We start from the raw sequence: 22,651 nt of genomic DNA on the forward strand, positions 1-22,651 counted from the left end.
TTTATTGTTACTGTTGGTTCTGATTTTAAGGTTTTTGTGTTATTTGAGTAGCAGGTATTTATTTAACTATTTTAGAAGAGCCGAGGTGGCGCAGTTGTTGGAGTGCAGTACTGCAGGCTACTTCAGCTGACTGCTAGTTGGAATTCGGCAGTTTAAATCTCACCAGCACAAGGTTGACTCAGTCTTCCATCCTTCCGAGGTGGGTAAAATGAGGACCCAGATTGTTGGGGGCATTAGGATGTCTGGGTTAACCATTTAGAGAGGGATGTAAAAGCACTATGAAAACATATATAAGTCTAAGTGCTATTGGTATTTTCTTACTGTGCATGCTATAGCACCGTGACACACAAGAACCATATTTGCTGGCATGCCAGTGGTCAGCTCCGGCACGCATGCATGCGCCAGCCAGCTGATTTTTGGCCTTTTGGAGGGGTGGGGGAGGCTGTTTTCCCCCTCTCCAGGTTTCAGGAAAGCCTCTGGAGGCTGGGGAGAGTGAAAAGCGACCCCAACAAGCCAACTGGAAGTTTGGGAATGAACTTCCTGTTGGCCTGTTGCCCCTGTTTTATGTTCTCCCCAGCCTTTGGAGGCTTTCCTGAAGCCTGGGGAGAGTGAAAATGGTTTCCCCTGCCCCCCTAAAGGGCCTCTGGAAGCTGGAAATGGATAGTTTCTGACCTTCCGGTTGGCCCACCATTTTTCACCCTCTCCAGCCTCCTGAGACTTTTCTGAAGCGATTTTTGCCCTCCCTGGGCTTTCGGAAAACCTCCAAAGCCTGGGGAGGGGTTGTGCACAAATGTGGGGGGGGGGTGTCGCACGGGCATGCCCAAATGGGCAAGGAGGATTGAATTGGTGTGGGCACATGTGCATGCAATTTTGGCACACCGTAAGAAAAAGATTCACCATCACTGATATAGCACATTTGGAAGCCATATCAAAAGGTCTTGGATGACACTTAGAAAACCTGTGGATTGACAAAATTTACGGTTGTCAATTACAAAAGGCTACACTACTTGGATCTGCACGTCCTAGATTTTGAGAAGAATATGATATGAATGTGAGCCAACACCAACTAAAGAAATGATAGCTGTGATTTCATACTGTTGTGCAGTATATATAACAACAAGATACAGCTATAATGTACATCACAGGGAAGGAATCTTTTCTGAAGCATAACTTATTACATCCCTTATTTTCCATACTGGTTAGGTTAATATTAGGAGCACCTGAGTCTCTGTTGGAGTCTCTGCTAGGATGCTCATTTATGAAAGAAATATAAGAACATTCTCCAGAAGATTTCTGTAAGCAATTCTAACAGACCTCTATCTAATCTGCACCCACTGAAAATTATCCCTTCCTTTTAATCCTACAACAACCTTGTAAGGTAGGTTGGACCAGAGACTAAAGTTTACTTGAATTCAATCAGTGATCTCCAAGTTTAGTTACAGGACTTTGAATCAAATCAAAGTCCAATAAATTATTACACTAAAATGACACTCTGCTTAGTGCAGATTTGCTTTTTCACTAAAGAGGCAAGAAAACAAAGAGAGCAATAAGACGAAAGTTAAAAAAAGAAACGGGAATGAGAGGTCGAAAATGAATAGGAAGATAAATTTGCTAAACAAATGGTAAATAAATAAGTAAATGAATTGCTAAATCAAGAGTTTGATGTGTAAGTAAAGCTTAGAAAAAGACTTAAATACTGCAAAAAAAACTCTGTATCTTTAGGGCCCTTGTCCAACTAGCTGTTTGCTACTAAATAAATAGTAGTAAACCTAATCTAATCTAAATTTAATATTATATACGGTAATCTACTAGTACATCTAGGTTCTGAATGTATTTCATTACATAAACATACATGCATACACACACACATACACACATATATAAACATTTATGTTTACAATTTTCCATTGCCTATCACTATTGGAACAAATTACTATTACAGAAATATTGCTTTGAATAGTGTAAATTTGAATAATGCAATAATTTGATGGGTTTAGCTTTACTAATCAAAACTTACCTGTCTTCATATCAATATGCTTGACAACTAATAATGAGATCCAGCAACATCCCTTTTCCCAGCAACCCCTTTTACTATCATGTACCCTGCACACAGATTAAACACATCATTGGAATCCAAGTCATGGTACCAACTTCATCTTTCCTATGCATGCGTTAGGTAAGTAACTGATTTGCAGTTGTTTTCATCATCAACTTTAAACCACCATTCCAGTATTCAAATTCAAAATTTTCATAACATTTTAAATCCAAGCAGTAAAGTAAAAAGACAATTCCAGAGAAAAACTAGCAAACAAAAAAATCTGAGAAAAATACATGAACAACACTATGAAGAGCTGCCAACTTGTTTCCTGCTATTCCTCAGCTTTCTTTTAGAGATTGGCTTTACCCACTCAGGGTCTAGGTCTAGTGGCATATGCATTTCCTTTAATGTTCATTTTGCTGTCAGTTTCTGCTATCTGATTTAATTATCTTAGATCTGCCCAGTACATCTTGTCTTTTCTGTCTTCTTTCTATCTTCTGCCTGAGCTCCTCACTAAGCTTTGGCCAATTTGTTCAAAACATTTTTAACAAAGGCCATTTTTGTGTCCAACTAACCGTATTTATTTTTTACATGGCAGCTTGTTTTGATCTCACTCTCTCAATTACATCTCTATAAAGTTCATTTTTTTCTAAATTGCTTTTCATCCATCCAAAATAGTACTTTTGACTATTGTTTTTTTTCATGCTACAATTTTTCTTTTTTTGAGTGAGTGGGTAAGATTATAAATCAATTCACTATGCTTTGTAAACATGGTTATAGCTGAGCATGATATGTAAACCAATGGTTTATTAAATAATCTTTAGTTAAACCAATACATGACTTAGAGCAATGTACGAAATCATATAAAACATTCTGAAACTGCTCTCTCAGAAGTTTCTATCTTGGGCTCAATCATGGATCCAAATGTACATTTATTTGCAGAAGTATTTTTCTAAAAACTAGAATTCAAATTAAATTACTATCAGATTATAAATTCATATCAAATCCAACTGAATTAATAATTTCTTAATACATTACAAGGTTAACTTGAACTCTAGCTTGAATCATCTAGTATATATTTTTTTTCAAACAGGCCAGTTAAATATCACTTTTAGTGGAAATTGTTTGGGAAGTATAGTTTAAGATTAAACAAGCAGTATTCTAACATAGGTTGCCTGATCATTTATGTCTTCCAGTGGGAACAGCTAAAATTATTCTATTATCTTTTTAACATTATACCCAATATGTTTTATTATGAAGTGTGGCCCAACGGACTATAATGATTCAACAGACTGTAGTTTAAAATCCCAAGTGAGTCTTACATGTGAATAACTCCAAAGATCTAACCTGGTGTTATATTATATACCTTGTTTCCCAGAGAATAAGACCTCACCGAATAATAAGCCCAATCGGGCTTTTGAGCGCATGCACTGAAATAAGCCCTGTCCTGAAAATAAGCTCTTTCCGAAAATATTACAACACAGCAGCAGCCAGGAGGTGACCATGCTCACCTTCAAAATAATAAGCCCTCCCCAAAAATAAGGCCAAGTGCTTATTTCGGGGGAGTCAAAAGAAAATAAGACCCTATCTTATTTTCGGGGAAACACGGTATTACTTCCTGTTTAAACATATTGGTAGAACTGTTACAAATATAAGTGGATATGATTTTAAATGTCCTAGTGAATGAAATTATTCTTTAGACACACACTCTCTTTAGATGTCTTTACTGGACTGTTTAAATAAAGAAAGGCTTACCTAATCGTAGCTCCCCAAAATTGCCACAACCAATTTTCTTTCCAACTCTGAAGTTAGGTCCAACCATTAACACACCAGAATTTGATGAGCTGCTACCTCGTGGATTGTGACTTGAGCGTGCACTGGGCCTTGCCATTCTATCATCCAGTTTGTCTTTGTCTTTTTTTTTATCCATATCAAGTTTATGGTACTCCACTTTGAATGTCTTCCCCAATCAAGGCAAACCAAGTCAAATGGGGTAAAGTAGAAATGAAAACATCCTTAGTTAAGTGCTCCACTTAGTTACTTTGAGTTATGAAGCTGCTGCAGGCAGTCACTCTTTGCGTATTCATCCCATTCGCAAAGTGTTTTTCACTGGTAGCTATTACAGCAAAATCTCAGTAGATCTTCTATCAGCACCATTTACTGTTTAAAGTGCTTCTGTAACAAAAATAATAATTAATTAAAGAATTGTGTTGCATATAGCAGAAAATTTAAATTTCTTAAAACAATAAACATTTAATAAAAGCTACACATGCTCTTATAATACCTGCAATGAAAAAAGCAATAAAGATACCACAAATAATTATTCAGAATAATTCATACCAAACTGAAATTAAGTTGCAGAAACCCACAAATACAAATCAAAACAACTATACTATAATATATGCTCAATCCTAAACTTAATTTCAGTCTCTGTTGCTATTTTTAAATGAACCCCATCAGTCCTTAACCAAATATTCCCCTCAATTTTACTCATGTATTCTTTTTACTGAAATGTTATGTGAATGTGCTATACAATAAATAAATAACCCCACCCGACCCCAATCAAATCCACTCCCAACTTGATCCCTTAAAATTCCAAATCTCAATTAAAGAACTACTTGCTCTGGAAATCCCCGCTTGCCTATCCACTCTCCCCATCCTTGCCTTTTGGGCTGCCCATCTAGTCAATACTGCCATCTGCCCTTGTCATCTAGTCCTACAATCACCACCAATGCATTTTTTACAACCCATTTTACCCCTTTGTCTTCATTTTCTTTTAGAACACATCTTTGGGCATTTCCATTAACAACAAGTAGTCTTCAGGTTACAACCACTCATTAAGAGGCCATTCAGTTATGATGTTACTGAGCGAGGGGGACTTGTGATCCTGAAATTTGAAATTTGGCCATCACAGCTCATGCTTGCGATTTGGGTGCTTGGCAACCAGTTCTCACTTACAACAACTGCAAGACCCACAGTCGAATCATTACCATGTGCAACCTTCTCTGCCTACCAGCTTCCCACAAACTCAATGGGCAAGTTAGTAGGAGATTGCAAGTTGCCCCGTCTTTGTCAAGCCAAGCGCTGGGGCAATCAGGAGATTCAGGCAGTTTATATGAGTATAAAGATTTTTTTAATATTTATTTTTATTTCACAGTTTTTCCTTTACATGTCTCTATTCCATATTTAACAGATCTATGGCATTATTCATACAACTAGAATCAATATTCAATACATTATATACATTCTATTTCCAAACATGCTAAGCCTATGTACGTTTCCATTTCTTATTTCTATTGTCTATCCATTCATACAATTTCTCCTATACTGCATAGTATTCCGAATCATCCTTTCCCTTAAGCATGTCCATTTCTGCACAATCAAATATTTTTTGGATTACCAATCCCTCTGGCAGCATATTCTTCCAATATTGCACAAAAGCAATCCTTGCCACCGTTATTATGTGTAACATCAAGTACTTTAACTTTCTGTTTTATTTAGCATTAATTATCCCCAGGAGAATTAGTATAAAGATTTATTGCAAGATTAATGTCTCTACATGAATCTGGCCGACTAGTAGTCAAGGGAAATCAGCAGGAAATAAGAAAGGCATTGAATGAAGGTGGGCTGGACTTAAGATTTCTTGCAGGCATCTTGACATATGATAGGTTGACCCCTCCCTGGGGTTCACCCTAGTCATCTCCTACAGGCTCTTTTTTACCCACCTGCACTCCATAATGCCTACCCACCCATGCTCTGTAGCACTCGGATATCTGTACTCTGTAGCACCCACCCACAGTACCCACTTGTAACTCTCACCTGCCAGCCTACTTGCCTGGAACTCCTGCCTCTTCCCCCATCACAATCACATGAGGTCCTTGTTTAACACTCTGCATGATCCTGGGGTTATGACAGCAATCTGGACTGTCATCATTAAACAATGCAATCATGTGATATATCATGCTTTAGAACTCCAACAATTAGCGACAGTAATTCTGTTCCAATTTCTGTCATAGCCTGAGGACTACCTGTATCTGTTACAAACTCCCAACTCCCATTAGAGCTAAACTCATAGACTAAATAACTAAGCAGCACAATTGGATGACAGGCCTATCAATATCAGAAATAATGAGTCATCAAAAATATAAGTGCAGGTCAAAGTATTTCAGCAACAGAAAAGGGAACTTCAGGAATCAAAAATGCTAACAAATCTGGCTTGGCAATTTATTAATTAATACTCCTGCTGTTGTTGAGTAGTTAAAAATCTATTTCCTAAAGGTGTTCACTTTAATTTCTTTCCTGAACTCCCTACAATTACACTTATTACACAGGTCTGCAAAAAAAAAATTTTCAAGAGCTGTTTTGATTATTCCACGTAATCTTTATGTTTTTTGGTGCGCTGAATCCAAAAATGACCTCCATTTTGTCATAGGACATCATGTTTCCTGACAATTTAGGTAACTATGTTAAATAAGGCAATACCTCAAAATAAATGGAAACAGACTTATAAAATTAAAGTTTTATTACAATATTTTCATGAAAATCCTTTTTTGAACTGAAATGAGCTCACCTACACATACTAAACTCGATTCTTCTTCCTTGTGAGGCTCCTCTTGGTGCATTTACGCTTGTGAGTAGCATCTGGAATGTCTCTCTGAAGCATCCAAAACAGTAGTCTGCCATCATTGTAATGCTCCATTTTCCCTGGTATCTCCTTTCCATCTCTTTAATGTCTTGGTGGAATCGTTCACCTTGTTCCTCACTCACAGCTCCCAAATTTTCAGGAAAGTAGTCAAAGTGGGACTGGAGGAAATGCACTTTCAAACTCATCAGGCAACCTAAAGCTTGAAATGCTTTCAGCATTCTTCCGACAATCTTTTTGTAGTGAGGATCTTTGTTATTGCCTAAAAATTTCTGTACGACTTCTTTAAATGCAACCCACCATTCTTTTTGAGAATCCGTCATGGTATTGACAAACTCTTGATCAACTATAAGCCTTCTAATGTCTGGTCCGATGAACACACCTTTCTTCAATTTTGCCTCCGACAGGCATGGAAACTTGGTGACCAAGTATTTGAAGCATTCTCCATCTCTTGAAAGTGATTTTATGAATTGCTTCATCAATCCCAATTTTATGAGGAGAGGTGATAGAAGAGCTTTATAGGAAGGTATTAAAGTTTCTCGGAGGAGAAAACCAACTGTTAGCACCCTCGGCTGCCAACTCTTCTTGGTCCAGTGATTTTAGCGGTCTCGACTGTCCCATAGATACAGAAAACAAGGGTATTTGGTATACCCGGCTTGTTGCCCGAGCAGTATGCACCAGACCTTCAAGTCCCCACACACTTGCCAACCATGGTCTTCACGTTTAAGTTTACGAAGAACCAATTCCAAATTCTCCTAGGTTTCCTTCAAGTATATGGAATGACCTACAGGTATGGAAGCGTAAAAACCGTTATGAAGTAAAACTGCTTTGAGACTTCTTTTTGAAGAGTCTATAAAAAGACGCCATTGCTCTGAATCACATTGGATTTTAAATTGACCCATCAGATCTTCGACATCGATGCAATAAACCAACTTGTCTTCCTGGGCGAAGTAAGGAATGAACTCCTTTTCACGATGTCTGAACCAGGATGACGACACTCCTGGCAACAATAAATTCCTGCTTTTCAGCCTTGAACCAAGTAACTCAGCGGCATCTTTGGGAAGATTCAAGTCTTTTACCAAATCATTCATCTCCTCCTGAGAAAACAATTTTGGTCTTGTATCATCTTCTAAGTCAGAACTTGATTCATCATCTGGTTCAGGTATGACTTCACCTTATTCGGAGCTAGGTATCTCTTTCAAGGTAGCAGGGGGCTTGGGTACTGGTATATCTGTGCCATGGGGGATGGGACGAATTGCTGAGTGAAGATTGGGGTAAGAAATGGAATGCTTCCATTTGGAATTAAACCCTTTCACATTGCATGAACAAAAGTAACAGTCATCACTATGGTTCTTTTGCTCTCGCTATACGATAGGAATCCCATAATGGAAAGATTTTTTCTTACCCTTGAACCAGTTTCAGAGGTCCTCAACACACCGTTTGCACACTTTATGAGGCGCCAAACTTTATCTTGATATCCAATTTTTAGTCCAAAGTATGCAAAGCATACTTTCTTCACAAAGTCTGTAGTATTCTGCTATTGCTTCAACACTGTATATTCACCACATATGAAACAGAAACTGTCTGGTGAATTAATACACTTTCGCGGAGCCCTAACATAACGGTTGAAGAATGACAAGCTAACATGAATTACGATGAAAAAGTATGAACAGCCTTGAACCAAGAACCTGATGGTGATTCATGCACAAGTGTGGCATGAAGGAGAGAGCAGCTCTGTGTCTGTACATGAGACGTCACAGTGTTGGCCACGCCCCCTGCACTGACTGGAGATGGTGCTATCTGCCGTGTCTCCCTCCCGCTGGATTCTTCAGGAAAGATTAACCCCTTCTACCATTAGAAGCACAAATTTAAAACTTGCTTAGCTTATGTATATATTGCTGATCATCAGATTTACAGTGCTACATTTTTTTTACATAACTCGGACAAACCCTTTAAAGTTTTTTGGGCATTTTATATCTTAAATGCACTTATGTGAATTAATTAATAGTAATTTGGACTTTAAATTTGGTTAAAAACTCATAATATAAAAAAATACCAAAAATTTAAAAAAAATTGATAAATTTGAAGACAATTTTCCATGTTGTAGCAAATCATGACATCTAGGAGTTTTTTCAATATTTTGTTTTCAGCACACCAAAATACATGGAAATTAGATGAAAATAATCAAACAGCTTTTTAGTCGCAGACCTGTGATCTGTCATTTGTTCCCCTTCTGTAAATAAAATAATTTATAAATCACACTCACCCAAGAAAATGTTCCACATTTTTCATATTTTCTCATCACAAACTATACAGTTTTATTTGTGCATGGCATCTGAAAATAAAAATTCACTTAATATTATCAATGAACATAATTCAGTATTTTACTACACAAAATACTGTAATATAAATACTTCTTGGTGCAATTAATATTTTACAATTTACCCTATCAAATATATGTGTATGCATGTAGGATGATGATGAAAGCTATACCAGCAATGTATTTTGACTGAAAATATTATTGTGAACATACTTGAGATTTTTTGACCTTTATGGATTTCAACTCCTGTATTACTCCACAATAATACATTTAAACCATCCTGGTCACCTTTCTTATCACTAAAACCTGGCATTCATACCAGAGGACTGATAGGTAGCGAAAGTGATAGAGGTTCAAAAAGCAATAAATGGGATGGATAGCCAGGAAACTACACATCAGTTAGCTTAATAACATTTGAACACTCTTAAAAGAGAGCTATCATCAAGTCACATATCTGCCTGATAAAGAATCAGTATAATTCTTGTAAAGACAAGATCTATACCTTTTTAGGCTTTCAGCGTTCACTAGAATTGGGTGATCCAGCATATTTCATTCTTTCAAAAGGAACATGACTTAAAACTTATCAATTCAAGTGGCTTTCAGAATCACGTTCATAGAAAAACAGGATTTGGGGAAGACAGGGTAGTTTAAAATGTGTTCTATTTTTTCCTGGTAATCTAAGTTTTAAAAGTACCATCTCGAGACATACATTATGAACTGCTGTCTCAACTTGGTCTATACCCTATAGAAGTTCCAGATGGTATCTTTGGAATACAGACAAAACAGATATGTAGGAACACCAGCAATGGAATGGAGCATATAGGATAGGGCAGACTGAGGTGCTCTAATTGTTTTGCTTGCTTTATGCAGTCTCCAAGAACAAAATATTGACAGTTTCAAAATTCCACCAACAAGCAGCTTTGCAGAGTTTCTTGTACAAGTAGTCCTTTCCTGCTGCTTCCCACTTAACAACCTGAATGTCTTGGGGCTATGACAGCAACCATAATTGCCATTATTAGTGTTACTAAGTGATACAGTCACATCACACATTATCACTGCATCATTTAGTAACAGCAATTTTGGTCCCAATTTTCATTGGAGCCTGAGGACTATCTGTATTTTTTATATAATTAACAATATTATTTTTCTTGGTTTGTTGTGCTGTATTTCCCAGAAAATAAGACAGGGTCTTGTTTTCTTTTGATCCCTAAAATAAGCACTTGGCCTTGTTTTTGGGGAGGTCTTACTATTATTGAAGTGCAAGAGATGGCAAGTGTGGTCACCTCATGGCTGCTGCTGTGTTACAATATTTTCAGGGAGGGCTTATTTTAGCGCATGCACTCAAAAGCCTGATTGGGCTTATTATCCAGGGAGGTCTTATTTTGGGGAAACAAGGTATAATAAAAGTGAATACAAATAATTATTATTTAGCATAAATAATTCTGCTACAAATTGCATAGATATTTCATGCAACTAATGTTTTAAAAATACTATTATAATTCAATTTTACCGAGGTGGCGCAGTGGTTAAATGCAGCACTGCAGGCTACTTCAGCTGACTGCAGTTCTGCAGTTCAGCTGTTCAAATCTCACTGGCTCAGGGTTGACTCAGCCTTCCATTCTTCCGAGGTGGGTAAAATGAGGACCCAGATTGTTGTTGGGGGCAATATGCTGACTCTGTTAACTGCTTAGAGAGGGCTGAAAGCCCTATGAAGCGGTATATGTCTAACTGCTATTACTAACTGCTATTTGTGGTGACCTTGGGCTACTTACAATAAAATCTGAATTCACTTGATGAGTTGTGACACAATAGTTTTGAGCAAAAACAAAAAATTACAATAATAAAAAGCGTTTGTTCAAAAACAGATTTATACCAAGAACTATATTGGGACTAGTGCCTTTTAATATAAATGAAGTGTGGGTAAGAATAGGTTGTTGCAAATTACATTGTTTACAGTGGTGAATCAAAAATAACTACAAAGAACTCAAACAGCTCTTTCAGATCATAATAGGCAACTAGAGGGCAAACACAAAAAGCCATAATATCACATATACTGAGGAAGTCCAAAGATGAAATGCCTAGTGCTATTTTACATTGTATATAATTTTCGGAACCTAAAATCAGGAATATATTTTCTCCTTTTGTGCAACTGGATACAGATTTGAGATTCTAAGTAAGTCACATGTATACTATCAAATGACTACAATTGGAGGTGCCATTCACTTATAGTTAATATAATATGTGGCAACCAGTAATGGAATATCCATTTCACAGGAAACAAATAAACAGAAATATACTCATTCCTCAAATTAATCACCATACCGAACACTTCTCAATATTTTCTATAACCCTTCATTGTTTGGGAGTATAGAGTGGGGAGAGGGACCTTTGTGAAGCTTTGATCTTATGGCCTGTGGGGCTTTCTCTAGTTTAGGATGAACAAATTATATTCAATACAATTATACAAAGCCTAAAGACCTTCAACATTTTTTCAGCTGGAGGTGGGGTAGAATATTAAATCTGACTGTTTAAACTTTGTCAGTGCTGTCTTTGTTACATTAGTTACTATGCTTTCAAATGTTCATTCTAACAATCTGAACATTCTAAAATTATGTGTAACATTTACAGAACAATCTTATGCTTGTTTGCTCAAGAGTTAACAACAAAGTTATGGCTATAAGTGGATAGGATCGCATATTTTAAATTACGTACATCATAAAACCATGATTTAAAACCCTCTTATAATCCAAAGAATACACTAGTAAAAGAAATAAAAATGTCACAGGAGTAAGATTTTTCAAAATATGCTGGGTTTGAGACAAAAACATCCAAGTTCAAAAACCTTTTGAAAATCTTCTAGGATACAACTATGTATTTTACCCTTAAAATGTTATGCTAATAAGATGAATAAAATAATAAAATGGATTGTATTAGTGTGTTCTAAATATAGAACAAATCCAATTTTCTAGTTTTAAATATCCTATTAAATATTTTCAAACAAGGCAAATCCACACTATATTATAAAGCAAGTTCAACTCAAAATGTATTCTTTCATTAATTAGACAGTGGTGCTTATAAGTTTATTAAGTTTATGAAAAAGTTCTATTTTAGTCTTATTAAACCAACAGGATTTGGAGAACAAGGCATGGGATATGTGTGATCACAGTGAGGCCAGGAAAAGAAGATACAAGCTGCGTATGTGATGGAATGTTTGGATTATTTGGGCCAGGGGAATCAAACTGCTTGCATCACGGGCCATATTGTGCCATGTCCTAATGTTTTTTGCCTTTGCAGAGATGAGGTAGGGTGGCCTGCGCGGGCCATATCTGGTCCGCAGGCCACCAGTTTGACAGGACTGATTTGGGGAAACGAAGGAAAGAAATGCTGCCTGGGAATAATCAGATAAGAGAGAGGGAGGTCCCCCCACTTCATTGCTGGCTTACTCACCGACATTGCTTGTGGGTAGCTGGCAGGAAGGTCACAAATAGTGATCACGTTACTGTGGGACACTGCTGTGCAAACTGGTTGCCAAGTGTCTAAATTTTGTTCATGGACTCCGTAACAACCAGAACTTGGCGTACGCTCATTCTAAGTTCTTTTATGCACAGCTGTCATAACTTCAGATACTAACTCAACTAATGGTCATACATCAAGGATTACCTATATGTAACTTTCATTCATTTTCCTCAATAAATAAATGGACAAGTATGTTTTGTATTCACTTAATTGGGTTGTTTTAGGATATGTGGAAAACATAATTTGAGATTATATTTTTGCAGAAATATTGAACATTCAAAATGTTTATACAATGTACATCAATGCTACTTATGTTTGCAGGGTAGCCATTATATATTTTCTTCCTCAGCTATTTTTTTTACAGCACAAAAGGTTTTAAAAATAATAAAAACCACTGGACTCCGTGTAACATTTTATGAATCAGGCATGGTAACTCCATAATAAAAGCTTCATTGGAAAAGTTCATTTTGGTTAATGAAGTAAATTTACTTCAATTTAGGAAAAGACACTTTAGTTCCTCAACAGCACTTTTTGCTGTTTACATTAAAAGAACTTATGTAAGGAAAAAGGAGTAAATCTTCTTTAAAGCTTATTCGCTAATTGCTTTAAATATAAAAACTGTTGAATAAATCCCCACAGCTCCCTCCTGGAACAGCTACACTATTCAGAAACTGCATGACTTTTTTTTAGTTTGGGAAGTAATGATATACTGAGATCTCCCAATAGCGTGATAGTTGAACATTATACATTTTTTCCCTTACAAATCTTATTAGTCATAGTAAAGCATGGGGCATAATTTTAAGAACAAATACTGTATAATGCTATTTCAAGGGATGGGAAAACTGGTAACCAAAATGTAACATATCTGAGGTTGATGGGAGAAACAGAGTGGGGTAGGTTTTGAAGTTCAATGGTTTTCTTTGGAATACACAGTAGCTTTCATGTGTTTCCATTTCAAAATGAAAATAAACTTTATAAGGATTTGTTATAGCCACTGGTAGCTTCAGGAGCTATAGGTTGACATCCTGTTTTATTTAAACTATATTGCAACAGTTAAAAATAGAATAATTTGGGAATGACCCCCAATCCACCAATCACACAACACTGAAGGTATGAACAGCTTTTTAAAACACAATTTTCTCAAATATATTATTTGTATCTATTTTTAAAAGATCACATATCATGATATAACACTTTATTTGCAAAGACTCTGAAACTAAAAAATAAACTATATTACAATGAAGCAATACAAAAGCTAAATGAATCATGGTTTACATATTCATTTTAAGATTATTATACTCTTAATTCAAGATATGCAACCTGGCATCTTTCAGATATTTTGGACTTCAATCCCCATGAATCCTAACTACAATGAATAGTAGGATTATGAGACTACTTCCCCACGTTAGGACGACAACTCTGTAACCAAGAAAAAGATCTGAACTAAATTCTCTAGTTATTTTTGTGTTTCTGATTCTGTAACAATTGAATGCCTCTAATAAACAGGTTTTCTAGGGAAGTATTTGAGCATTTAGCATTTTTGAAATCAGAGATGGGGAATCAATATACCTCCTAGATCTGTGATGGCGAACCTATGGCATGTGTGTCACAGGTGGCACACAGAGGCATCTCTGCCAACACATGAGCCATAGAGCCCATGCGCACATAGATTTTGGGATCTCTACAGGATGTGTTGTTTAATCAACACTATAGAAGCCATCAAGAATATAACTATATACATCCAACAGGAACAGGAAGTGCCTCACAGGAGCAGATAGAGGTAAATCATACAGAGGCAGGAAATATATCACTGAACAATGGAGATGAATGCTAGAGAGGAATAAAGCTGCATTCCAAGCAGGCATAACACCTGTAACAGTGTGTGCATGCACGGGGGAGGGAGTCATACATGAAGGTCATGCACGCTTTGTATTATGGGTGTGGGCATGCGTGTGCACACTGTCATGTACATGCGTGCCCTTTTGGCACGCGAAAACAAAAAGGTTAGACATCACTGTCCTAGATAATGTTAACAATTCCCACCAGGAATGATGGAATTTGAAGTTGGCATACCTGAGCTCGAATATTCCCCATTCTTCTTCTACATTATGATGAACTTCTTGAATTAGAATTGATAATCAGAAAAACAATGATCAGACTGGCAAACAGAAATGTTGTGTCTTAATAAAATTAAAAGCATTATTACTAATGTTTTCTTGCAATAAAGGGGTCAATCACTATTTCTCAAATGTATGCCTAACTTCATGCATTTATTCATTTACTCATCAAATTTATACATGGACACTATAGAATCAAATTCCAACAGCATCAAATAAAACAATATAAAACATATATAAAACCAAGATCAATATCAGATGTCGTAAGTACTCTGGGAATTAATAAGGAAATGTTTATTTATACAAACAGCTTTTTGATTTTTTTTAAAAAATATCATCCAGTAGAGATGAAGTCTCCACTCACCATTCACAATATTGGTGCCACCACTTCAAAGACCCTCGACCTAACCATCTCTAGCAAGCCATCCAATTTTCAGCTGTTCTTACTATAAGCCCACAGATGATAAACAGAGATCCCAATTAATAACATAAAGTTGTTCTTTAGGTAAACAAGACAAATCTGTAAAGGGTTGTATATGTTAAAAGAGACACTCTGAATTTGACTCAGGTAGCAATGGGAAGCTAGTGCATCTGAGCCAGAGTACATACTACATTCTTCCAACAGAGAATGCAAGGCAGAAATCTCTCCACCGGATTCCTGAATCATTGCAGTTTCTGGATTATTTTCACCCATGTAAAGTGTTCTACAGCAAACTATTCATAAGGTAATGAATGAGTCCATTTAGTCCTAACCAAGAAATATGAATGCAGTAGAAAAAAGGAATACTTCACCACCAGTCACCTGAACTATCAGACTATGTGGAAATCAACAAGTATCCCCAGTCCACCCATGAGCCTTTTTCAGTGAATTTGAAATTCCATATGCATTGAGATTAAATAATTTGGTGCAATCAAATTATAAGAACTCAAGAACTTGAGTTATGTATTCATTACTTATTCAACAGATCAGGTGAAACCAGGTCATATTTAATGTAAATCCTGCCATATTGTAAATACATATAATATTTTTTTTAATTTACTAGTCCATACTCATAAAACAAACACCTGTATCAAGAAACACCAGAAACTTTGACAATGCTGATTATAGATTTCAGAAATGGAGCTGAAATCAGTTGCCATCTCTGCTATGAACACATATTTATTTGTTTTATGACAAAATTGCACATTACATTTTTAAAATAGATAAAAAAGTGTAACAAGGGTAAACAAAAATTTAAGCATGGGAATAGGTTCTTCAAATCCTTCATTAGGCAATTTTCCACCTAGTATCGTTTCTCTCTGAATAGAGAAGGAAAATTTGCTTTACTCTGCATTAGCAGTCTTTACAAAAATCATAACTGATTGTTACATCTAGCCAGCTCATAAACTCAAGAATCCAGTGTTTCTCAACCTGAGAAACTTTAAGATATCCAGATTTCAATTCCCAGAATTACTCAGTCAGCTGGCTAATTTTCAAGCTTGATTAAATTTCTGATTAGCCTTGTTAAAACATGGATGATAGGGGAATTCTGGGAGTTGAAGTCCAGACATCATAAAGTTGCCCAGATTGAGAAACACTACTAGACCCCCACGCTCTAAAAGCACAGAATACAGTAGCACATTGATGGCGAACGTTTTAGTCACACAGTGCCCAAACTGGAAGGTGTGTGTGTGTGCGCACGTGCCAGAGCACCAGAAACCCAACGACCAGCTGGCCACTGCGCCTCAGAAACCCGACAACCAGCTAATGTACATGTACAGTATATTTGTGAAACTTTTGAGTTTTCATAATCTAACATGAGAACAGTATTTTATGAGCACATTATGAGCCATCTATTAAAAACACAAAAACAGTTTTAGATCATATCGTATATCCAAATCTTGAAAGAAATGATATCAAATTATACAGATATAGGTATACAGCAATAGGAAAAGTCTAATAAAGAGCTATTAATACTACTGTATGACCTTCTGCTATTATACATTAATCCAAACTTTACCGTCTTAACACAATTCCTAATAGCTTTACAGAAGAAAAGAGTGCAATACTTTTAATGGATTTGTTGAAGAAGAGATTGAATTAGTTCAAAATGAATTTGAATAGGCTAAAAATATGATACATACAAAACCCTTTGTAACAACTCACAACTCAAAGTAATTATCAACTTTGAAAGCTAATTGGGTTTCTGCCCATTATATCATTTTGACTTATTATATACCTCAATATAATACAAAACTTGCATGTAAGTCCAGTATAATGCATGCAACATTTAAAGAGCTTCACAAATCATTTAAAAGTAAATAAGAGTGTTCATTCTTAAGATAATTCAGTGCTCTTGTAAATACTTTTTCTCAGTTGAACAATTCATACAAGTCATAACTGCCACTTAATAAAGCCATTTCTGAAAGAGAGAGATAGGAGTAAGCCTCTAGAAAGAGACCTTCACAGTGTTTTGCCATGTTGCCATTAGTTTTTTAAAACTCTGAAAAACATCTAATAACAGATATTTACAGAAAGCTTTTCTGATTTTTTAAGACAAGCATCAGTGATCTAAAGTAATCACCTCTGCTTTCTATCTGGGGTGACTGGGAAAGGAAGATCCGATCCATCCGAGCAAAGAGAGAGAGAGGTTTCTTACCATGATAATAAATCTCGTCTGCGGAGGATGGTTCCTCATTGGAAAAGGATCAGGCTGCTAATTGTCTTCTGTTTTTCGGGCTGGAGGAGCAGCCAAACTGCGGAGCCTTGGTCTCACCTCTCCCCAATCTTCACATCGCATTAACACTCCTTCGCAAGGAACGGCAGATGCGTGCGCGTTGTGAGAGCCTTCCACCCTCATGTATTATGCACACATAATCCTTTCCACTGTAAGCGCTCTGGAGGGGGGGAAAAACCCGAAAGAAAAACCACGCCATACACAACACGCTCCACATCTCCACACAGCACGGAAGAACAGAGGGAATTTCAGTGCAAGCCACCCTACGTCTCTGTTCCCCTAAGAAGATCTGCTTTGCCCTTCGCGACGCGGACCCCCAGGCTTATTCCAGGGAAGCCCACGCACAAGGAACATAAACACCTCCAATCCGCCGCAGGGTTGCGACTCCCTTTTCCCACCAAAAAGGGGAGCAACAAGCCTCACAACTAAGAAGCGGGCCCCGAGCCTTCGTCTCTTCCGCCCAGACCCCCCCCCACTCCCCCCCACTTGCCACCTTCTCCATTGTACACCGTTCAAGGAAAGCCACCCCTCCCCGCCGCCGCCTTTTCCTTTCCACTCTCCATCCCCGTGGCGGCCGCCGCCTTCCCCCACCTTTTGGCCACGGCGCGCTCCAGAAACCACTCTTACCTTGGAGGAGTCACTGCGGCCGACTCCGGCCTTGCCCTTCTCTCACTGTGGCCGGGAGGTGCAGGTGCCTCTTCAGACTCGGGGGCAGCAGGAACCGGGAAAAGGAAGGAGGGAAGGTGGCGCTGCCACTGCTGCGGCGGCGGTTACGGGGGAGGGTGGGAAAAAGAGGGAAGGGGAGGAGTCTGCGCTGCCCCTGGCCGGCGTGAGGAGGCAGCGAGGGCGAGGCTTTCGGGACCGAGTCCCCGGGATTGCGAGCGACTGGACTGTCGTCTTTCTGGTTGCCTCTCCTCCGCCTCTCGGTGGAATAACGAGCCCCGCGAATCCTTGTCCCGGAAGTTTCGATTCAGCCAGGAGCCGGCTTACGGAACTCTTTTCTGGGACTGGCTGCGGCGATTTGATGCAACGGAGCTTCCTCGCTGGCTCTTCTCGCCCCGCCTCACGAACCACAGGAGCCGTAGCTATACGGGCCGCAGGCCTGAAGTGGGGGGCGGAGCCTCCTGGAAAGAGGCGGAGCCGCGCCCACGAGCGAGCCGACCATGAGGACTGTTTTTTTTAAACGGAGTCAATAGGGGAAGTGGGCGGAATTAAGAGCGGGGATGAGTCACGCCGGAGAGGAGGGAGGAGCCTCGGGAACGTGTTAGGGCGGCTGGTGAGAAAACGCGCCACGGGAGAACTAAGCCTCTGGTTAGTGGTTTGGAGAGCCCGCCTTCATCTTTCGTTTGAAAGACACATTTTCTGCCCAATCAACAGGAGAGACATGCTGAGCGAAAGGAGGAAGGTTTCCGTCTTTTGCAAGCGATGTTTTTACCTGCCCGGAAGAAAGACGGACCTGTGGGACGGTGGTTTCCTTTCTTTTTTTACCCGAGTAATGATTGGCTTGGAGGCATGGTTTGCGGGTCTGTCCTGTGTTTACCCGAAAGGTAAACCGAAAGGAGTAACCTGACAAAGGATTACAGTTTTGCAAGGCATTCCTGGTTGCGTTGACTGCAGAAATCAGTCCTCTGATTAAATGGAGTTTACTCCGAAGTGAGCGGACAGAGGATTGTATCTGATGGGACAAACAATGGCTTTTCTTGTAACCTCTTAGCCTTCCCGGTGGATAGTTGACAGGCCAGGTAGCTCTCTTCTGGAAGGATTGTTGCTTTCCTCAGCGGTAAGTGCTAAACTGCTTTAGTCATTAGTAAGTCTGGACATATTAGGAAGGGGGGGGTGTATCGAGAACAATTTAAATTTAGAATATTCCATTAATCAAGGCCAGAGTTTGGTGTATTTATTAATCCGAGGCTTTAAAGACAGAACATGTTTCTAGTAGCAAGGTAAGAAATTAAATGTGTGTAATCATACACTTGGTTGGTCCATACTGGATGGATATAGGATTAGGATTGCAGCTAAAGTGCACCATGTGCTTGTGGCTACATACTGGAGTGGATGGATTCTCAGTCATAGGATTGCAAAAAGGAGAAAGGAGAGAGAGAAAATCAGAGCTCAGACAGTACCTTATCTTGCTTATTTATTAGTACATTCTCTACTACCAAAATACTGTAAGTGAAACAGATTATTTGAATCTTTAAAAAAACATTAGACAACTGAAAAGCTGAGCTGAAAATGCTTAAAAGAAAATCACCGAGTTTTATGCTGTGCTTTTACTACTGTTGTGAAAGTAAGTTGTAAAGACCAAATTCATTCTTTTGTGCTGCTGCCAGAACTAGCTTTCCAACTAGTGGTCGAATAAAAGCCATTATTTCTTTAACTGTTTCTAATTTTATTGTAATTGATAAGAATATGGAAATTTTGGATACTTGGATGCACATACTGCCATAAGCCAGGAGGACTTTTTACATTTTTGTCAGAACATTGTGAAAATTCAGCCAATTTTGATTTATTTAAAAAAATGTGAGACTTACCCTGCTATAGGTTTTATGGCTGCTCTTTTATAAGTCAGACTTTAATTATGTTTGTTTCTATGTCATGTACCAGTTGTAAGTGGTCCAGAGTCATTTAGTTGAGAGGCTATATAAACTTGTTTAATAAATAATAGTTGTTTTAAAGCAAACATAAGATAAAATATATGCATTTAAACAGAAAATTGTCTTCTGATAGCTAATTACTAACATACCATGAAACAAGACAGCACCTTCACCCAAACACAATTTCCATTCATCCCAACTAAGAGTCTACATTATTTCTGGACCTCTCTATGGGAAGTAGTAAGAATGGATTTATGGCTCTTTGTGAGATTGATCTCCAGGATTCTTGAAAAACCAGTTGGGTGACTTTGGGCTAGACCAGAAGTGTCAAACTCTCAACGACACATTGTCACGTGACATATCACAACTTTGTTCCCCTTTGCTAAAATGGGGGTGGACATGGCCAGTGCGTGACACATCTGGCCTGTGGGCCACAAGTTTGACATCCCTGAGCTAGACTCAACTCACTTCATAAGGTGGTTGTTCTGGGGAAAATAGGAGGAGTGGTATATTCACTGCTTTGAGTTGTATGTGAATAAAGATAAAAGAAAATCTGGTTAATTGCCTCAATTAACTTTTGGGAACATATTTCAATTGTTTCAAATCACTGGTTTGACTCCCTAAATTCCACAAGAAATGTGGCCTTTAGCATTTGAGTTTATGATAAATAGGTAAGATGTATTTTATATAGGTAATAGGTGGGAATAAACACAGACACCTAATTTCTACCTTTATTTTAGGAAATTCCTTTTTTTTTCTAAATTATGCCTCAAATTGAACATTATAACATACAAAGTACTGGACTACATGGTTGTTGTTTTTTAATCCTGGTCATCAAGACTATTCTTAACAATGTTATTACTAATACTATGAAGTTTAGACAGAATAACCTTGATGTTTAGAAATAGTTTTGTAATCACTGGAAAACATCAGAGCAATTATTCATCAGGTAAAATTGACCTGATCTAAATATACCGTGTTTTTCGGAGTATAAGACATACTTTTCTCCCTCCAAATAGTGGATGGAAATGTATGTGCATCTTTTACTGTGAATGTTGTTGAATCCCCGCCTACCCACTGCCCCCCACCCTTCAGCCTCTGTCCCCCAGCAACTTGCCTTCTTGCAGCAAACAGCATGGTCAGCTTTAACACAGCCTGAGCTGATTGGCAGTTGGATCTGCCTGCCAGATTACCTCCTATCAGTTGTTCCAGGCTGCAGGGATCACTGCCACCCATCGGCCCTACCACCTATCGCCACCTCCATATGCCCCATTTTCAGCCTCCGCACATCCCATTTTTGGACCGCTCCAGGCAGCGGGGATAGGCAATAGCGGGGATCCCTGCCTCCTGGAACCAGTTGAAAATGAGAGGCGCAGAGGCCGAAAAAGCAGGCATGCGGACGCTGAAAATGGGATGCGCAGAGGCCGAAAATGGGGAGGCAACGATAGGTAGCAGCGGTGATGGTGGCAATGGGCAGTGGCAATACTTACAGCCTAGAATAGCTCATAGGAGGTATTCCAGGAGCCATTCCAACCACCAATCAGCTGCATGTGCTAAATCAGGCTGTGAGGAAGCTTACTATATTGTTTGCCCTTTGCTGTGAGGAGGCAACTTGCTCAGAGGCAGATTTTGTTTTCCTTCTCAAAAGCTAGGTGTGTCTTATACTTCAGAGAGTCTTATAGTCCGAAAAATATGGTAATAAATATCAGTTTCCTGTTTTCATATCAAAGTCATGCCTGCTGAAAAACATAAATACCATAATAGTTGTATTTTATTGCAACACCATTGATTGCAACATATGCATTCACTTGCAACTGGCATTATGAATTATCCACATAAAGCTCCTATCTTTTGATGTAGGGAATTAGTTGCTTATTTCCATTCCATTTTGGACCTTCCCATTGATTGTTGGATTTGGCCATTGTCTGAAAGTAACCATGTAGCTGCCGTTTCCCTTGATTTAGCTTAACATTTGATGTTTTTCTTATTTGTTAACTGCTTGATAAAGAAAAGAATAGTGAACTCTGGAATACTGGGTTTCTGGTATAACCACTGATACTGCATATCAAATGATGCCTTAAATTGTACACATAAATTGTGAAACTACTGTTGTTCATTGCTATGATTGGCGCATTCAACCAGAATTACTTTAGATCTCCTGATTGTAGCACTGAGTGTTAGTATGTTATCTACTACTTCTTTGTTTTCTATTTTGCAGATTAAGGCACATAGAAGTTAGAAAATTATACTAGCATTACCCTGGGACAACAGTTGCTGGTGTAATATGAAACAGGCCTGTAAGCATCTAAACATGGGTAATTAAGCATATTGTACAGATGAAAAAGATAGCTGAGAACATTCCTTCTAAATCCCTTTGCGTAATGTAAATCTAAGATTCAAGATGTACCTTTTATGTTTATTTTTAAAACAAGCCATGTATTGTCCTAGTTTTTTTTTAAAATCACCCCAAGTAACAAATATAATCAAAAGTAGAAAAAAATAGCATTTTTTAAAAAAATATCCCATAGAAATTCTATTTATTTTATGCCATTTTTGAGAGCTTTATCGCTATAAATATATGCTATGTTTATTTTTAAAAAATAAAAATCTTTCATGGAAATTCTATTTACTTTATTGCATTTTTGAAAGCTTTTATCACAATAAAATGTTACTTTTATTAAAAATATATTGCACCTGCATTTTTGTT

General features: G+C 38.0%; 1 protein-coding gene across 4 annotated transcripts in view; it reads right to left on the reverse strand.

Moving 5' to 3' along the window:
* Positions 1 to 20,309, reverse strand: part of CSNK1G3 (casein kinase 1 gamma 3) — a 78,112-nt gene extending 57,803 nt beyond the window's left edge. Inside the window, exons 1-4 of one of the 4 annotated variants that reach the window (XM_032212932.1) lie at positions 17,978 to 20,309; positions 17,273 to 17,510; positions 8,947 to 9,015; positions 3,794 to 4,210 (exon numbers count right to left, since the gene is read on the reverse strand). In XM_032212932.1, coding sequence (XP_032068823.1) covers positions 3,794 to 3,968 — 175 coding nt within the window. In that variant the 5' untranslated portion in view covers positions 3,969 to 4,210; positions 8,947 to 9,015; positions 17,273 to 17,510; positions 17,978 to 20,309. Of the gene's footprint in view, positions 1 to 3,793; positions 4,214 to 8,946; positions 9,016 to 17,272; positions 17,511 to 17,977 lie in introns of all 4 variants that reach the window. The other 3 variants (XM_032212931.1, XM_032212933.1, XM_032212934.1) reach the window with 3 other exon arrangements.
* Positions 20,310 to 22,651: the final 2,342 nt, after the last annotated feature.

The sequence above is a fragment of the Thamnophis elegans genome, chromosome 3, assembly GCF_009769535.1.
Source record: "Thamnophis elegans isolate rThaEle1 chromosome 3, rThaEle1.pri, whole genome shotgun sequence".
Classification (NCBI taxonomy): Eukaryota; Metazoa; Chordata; class Lepidosauria; order Squamata; family Colubridae; genus Thamnophis; species Thamnophis elegans.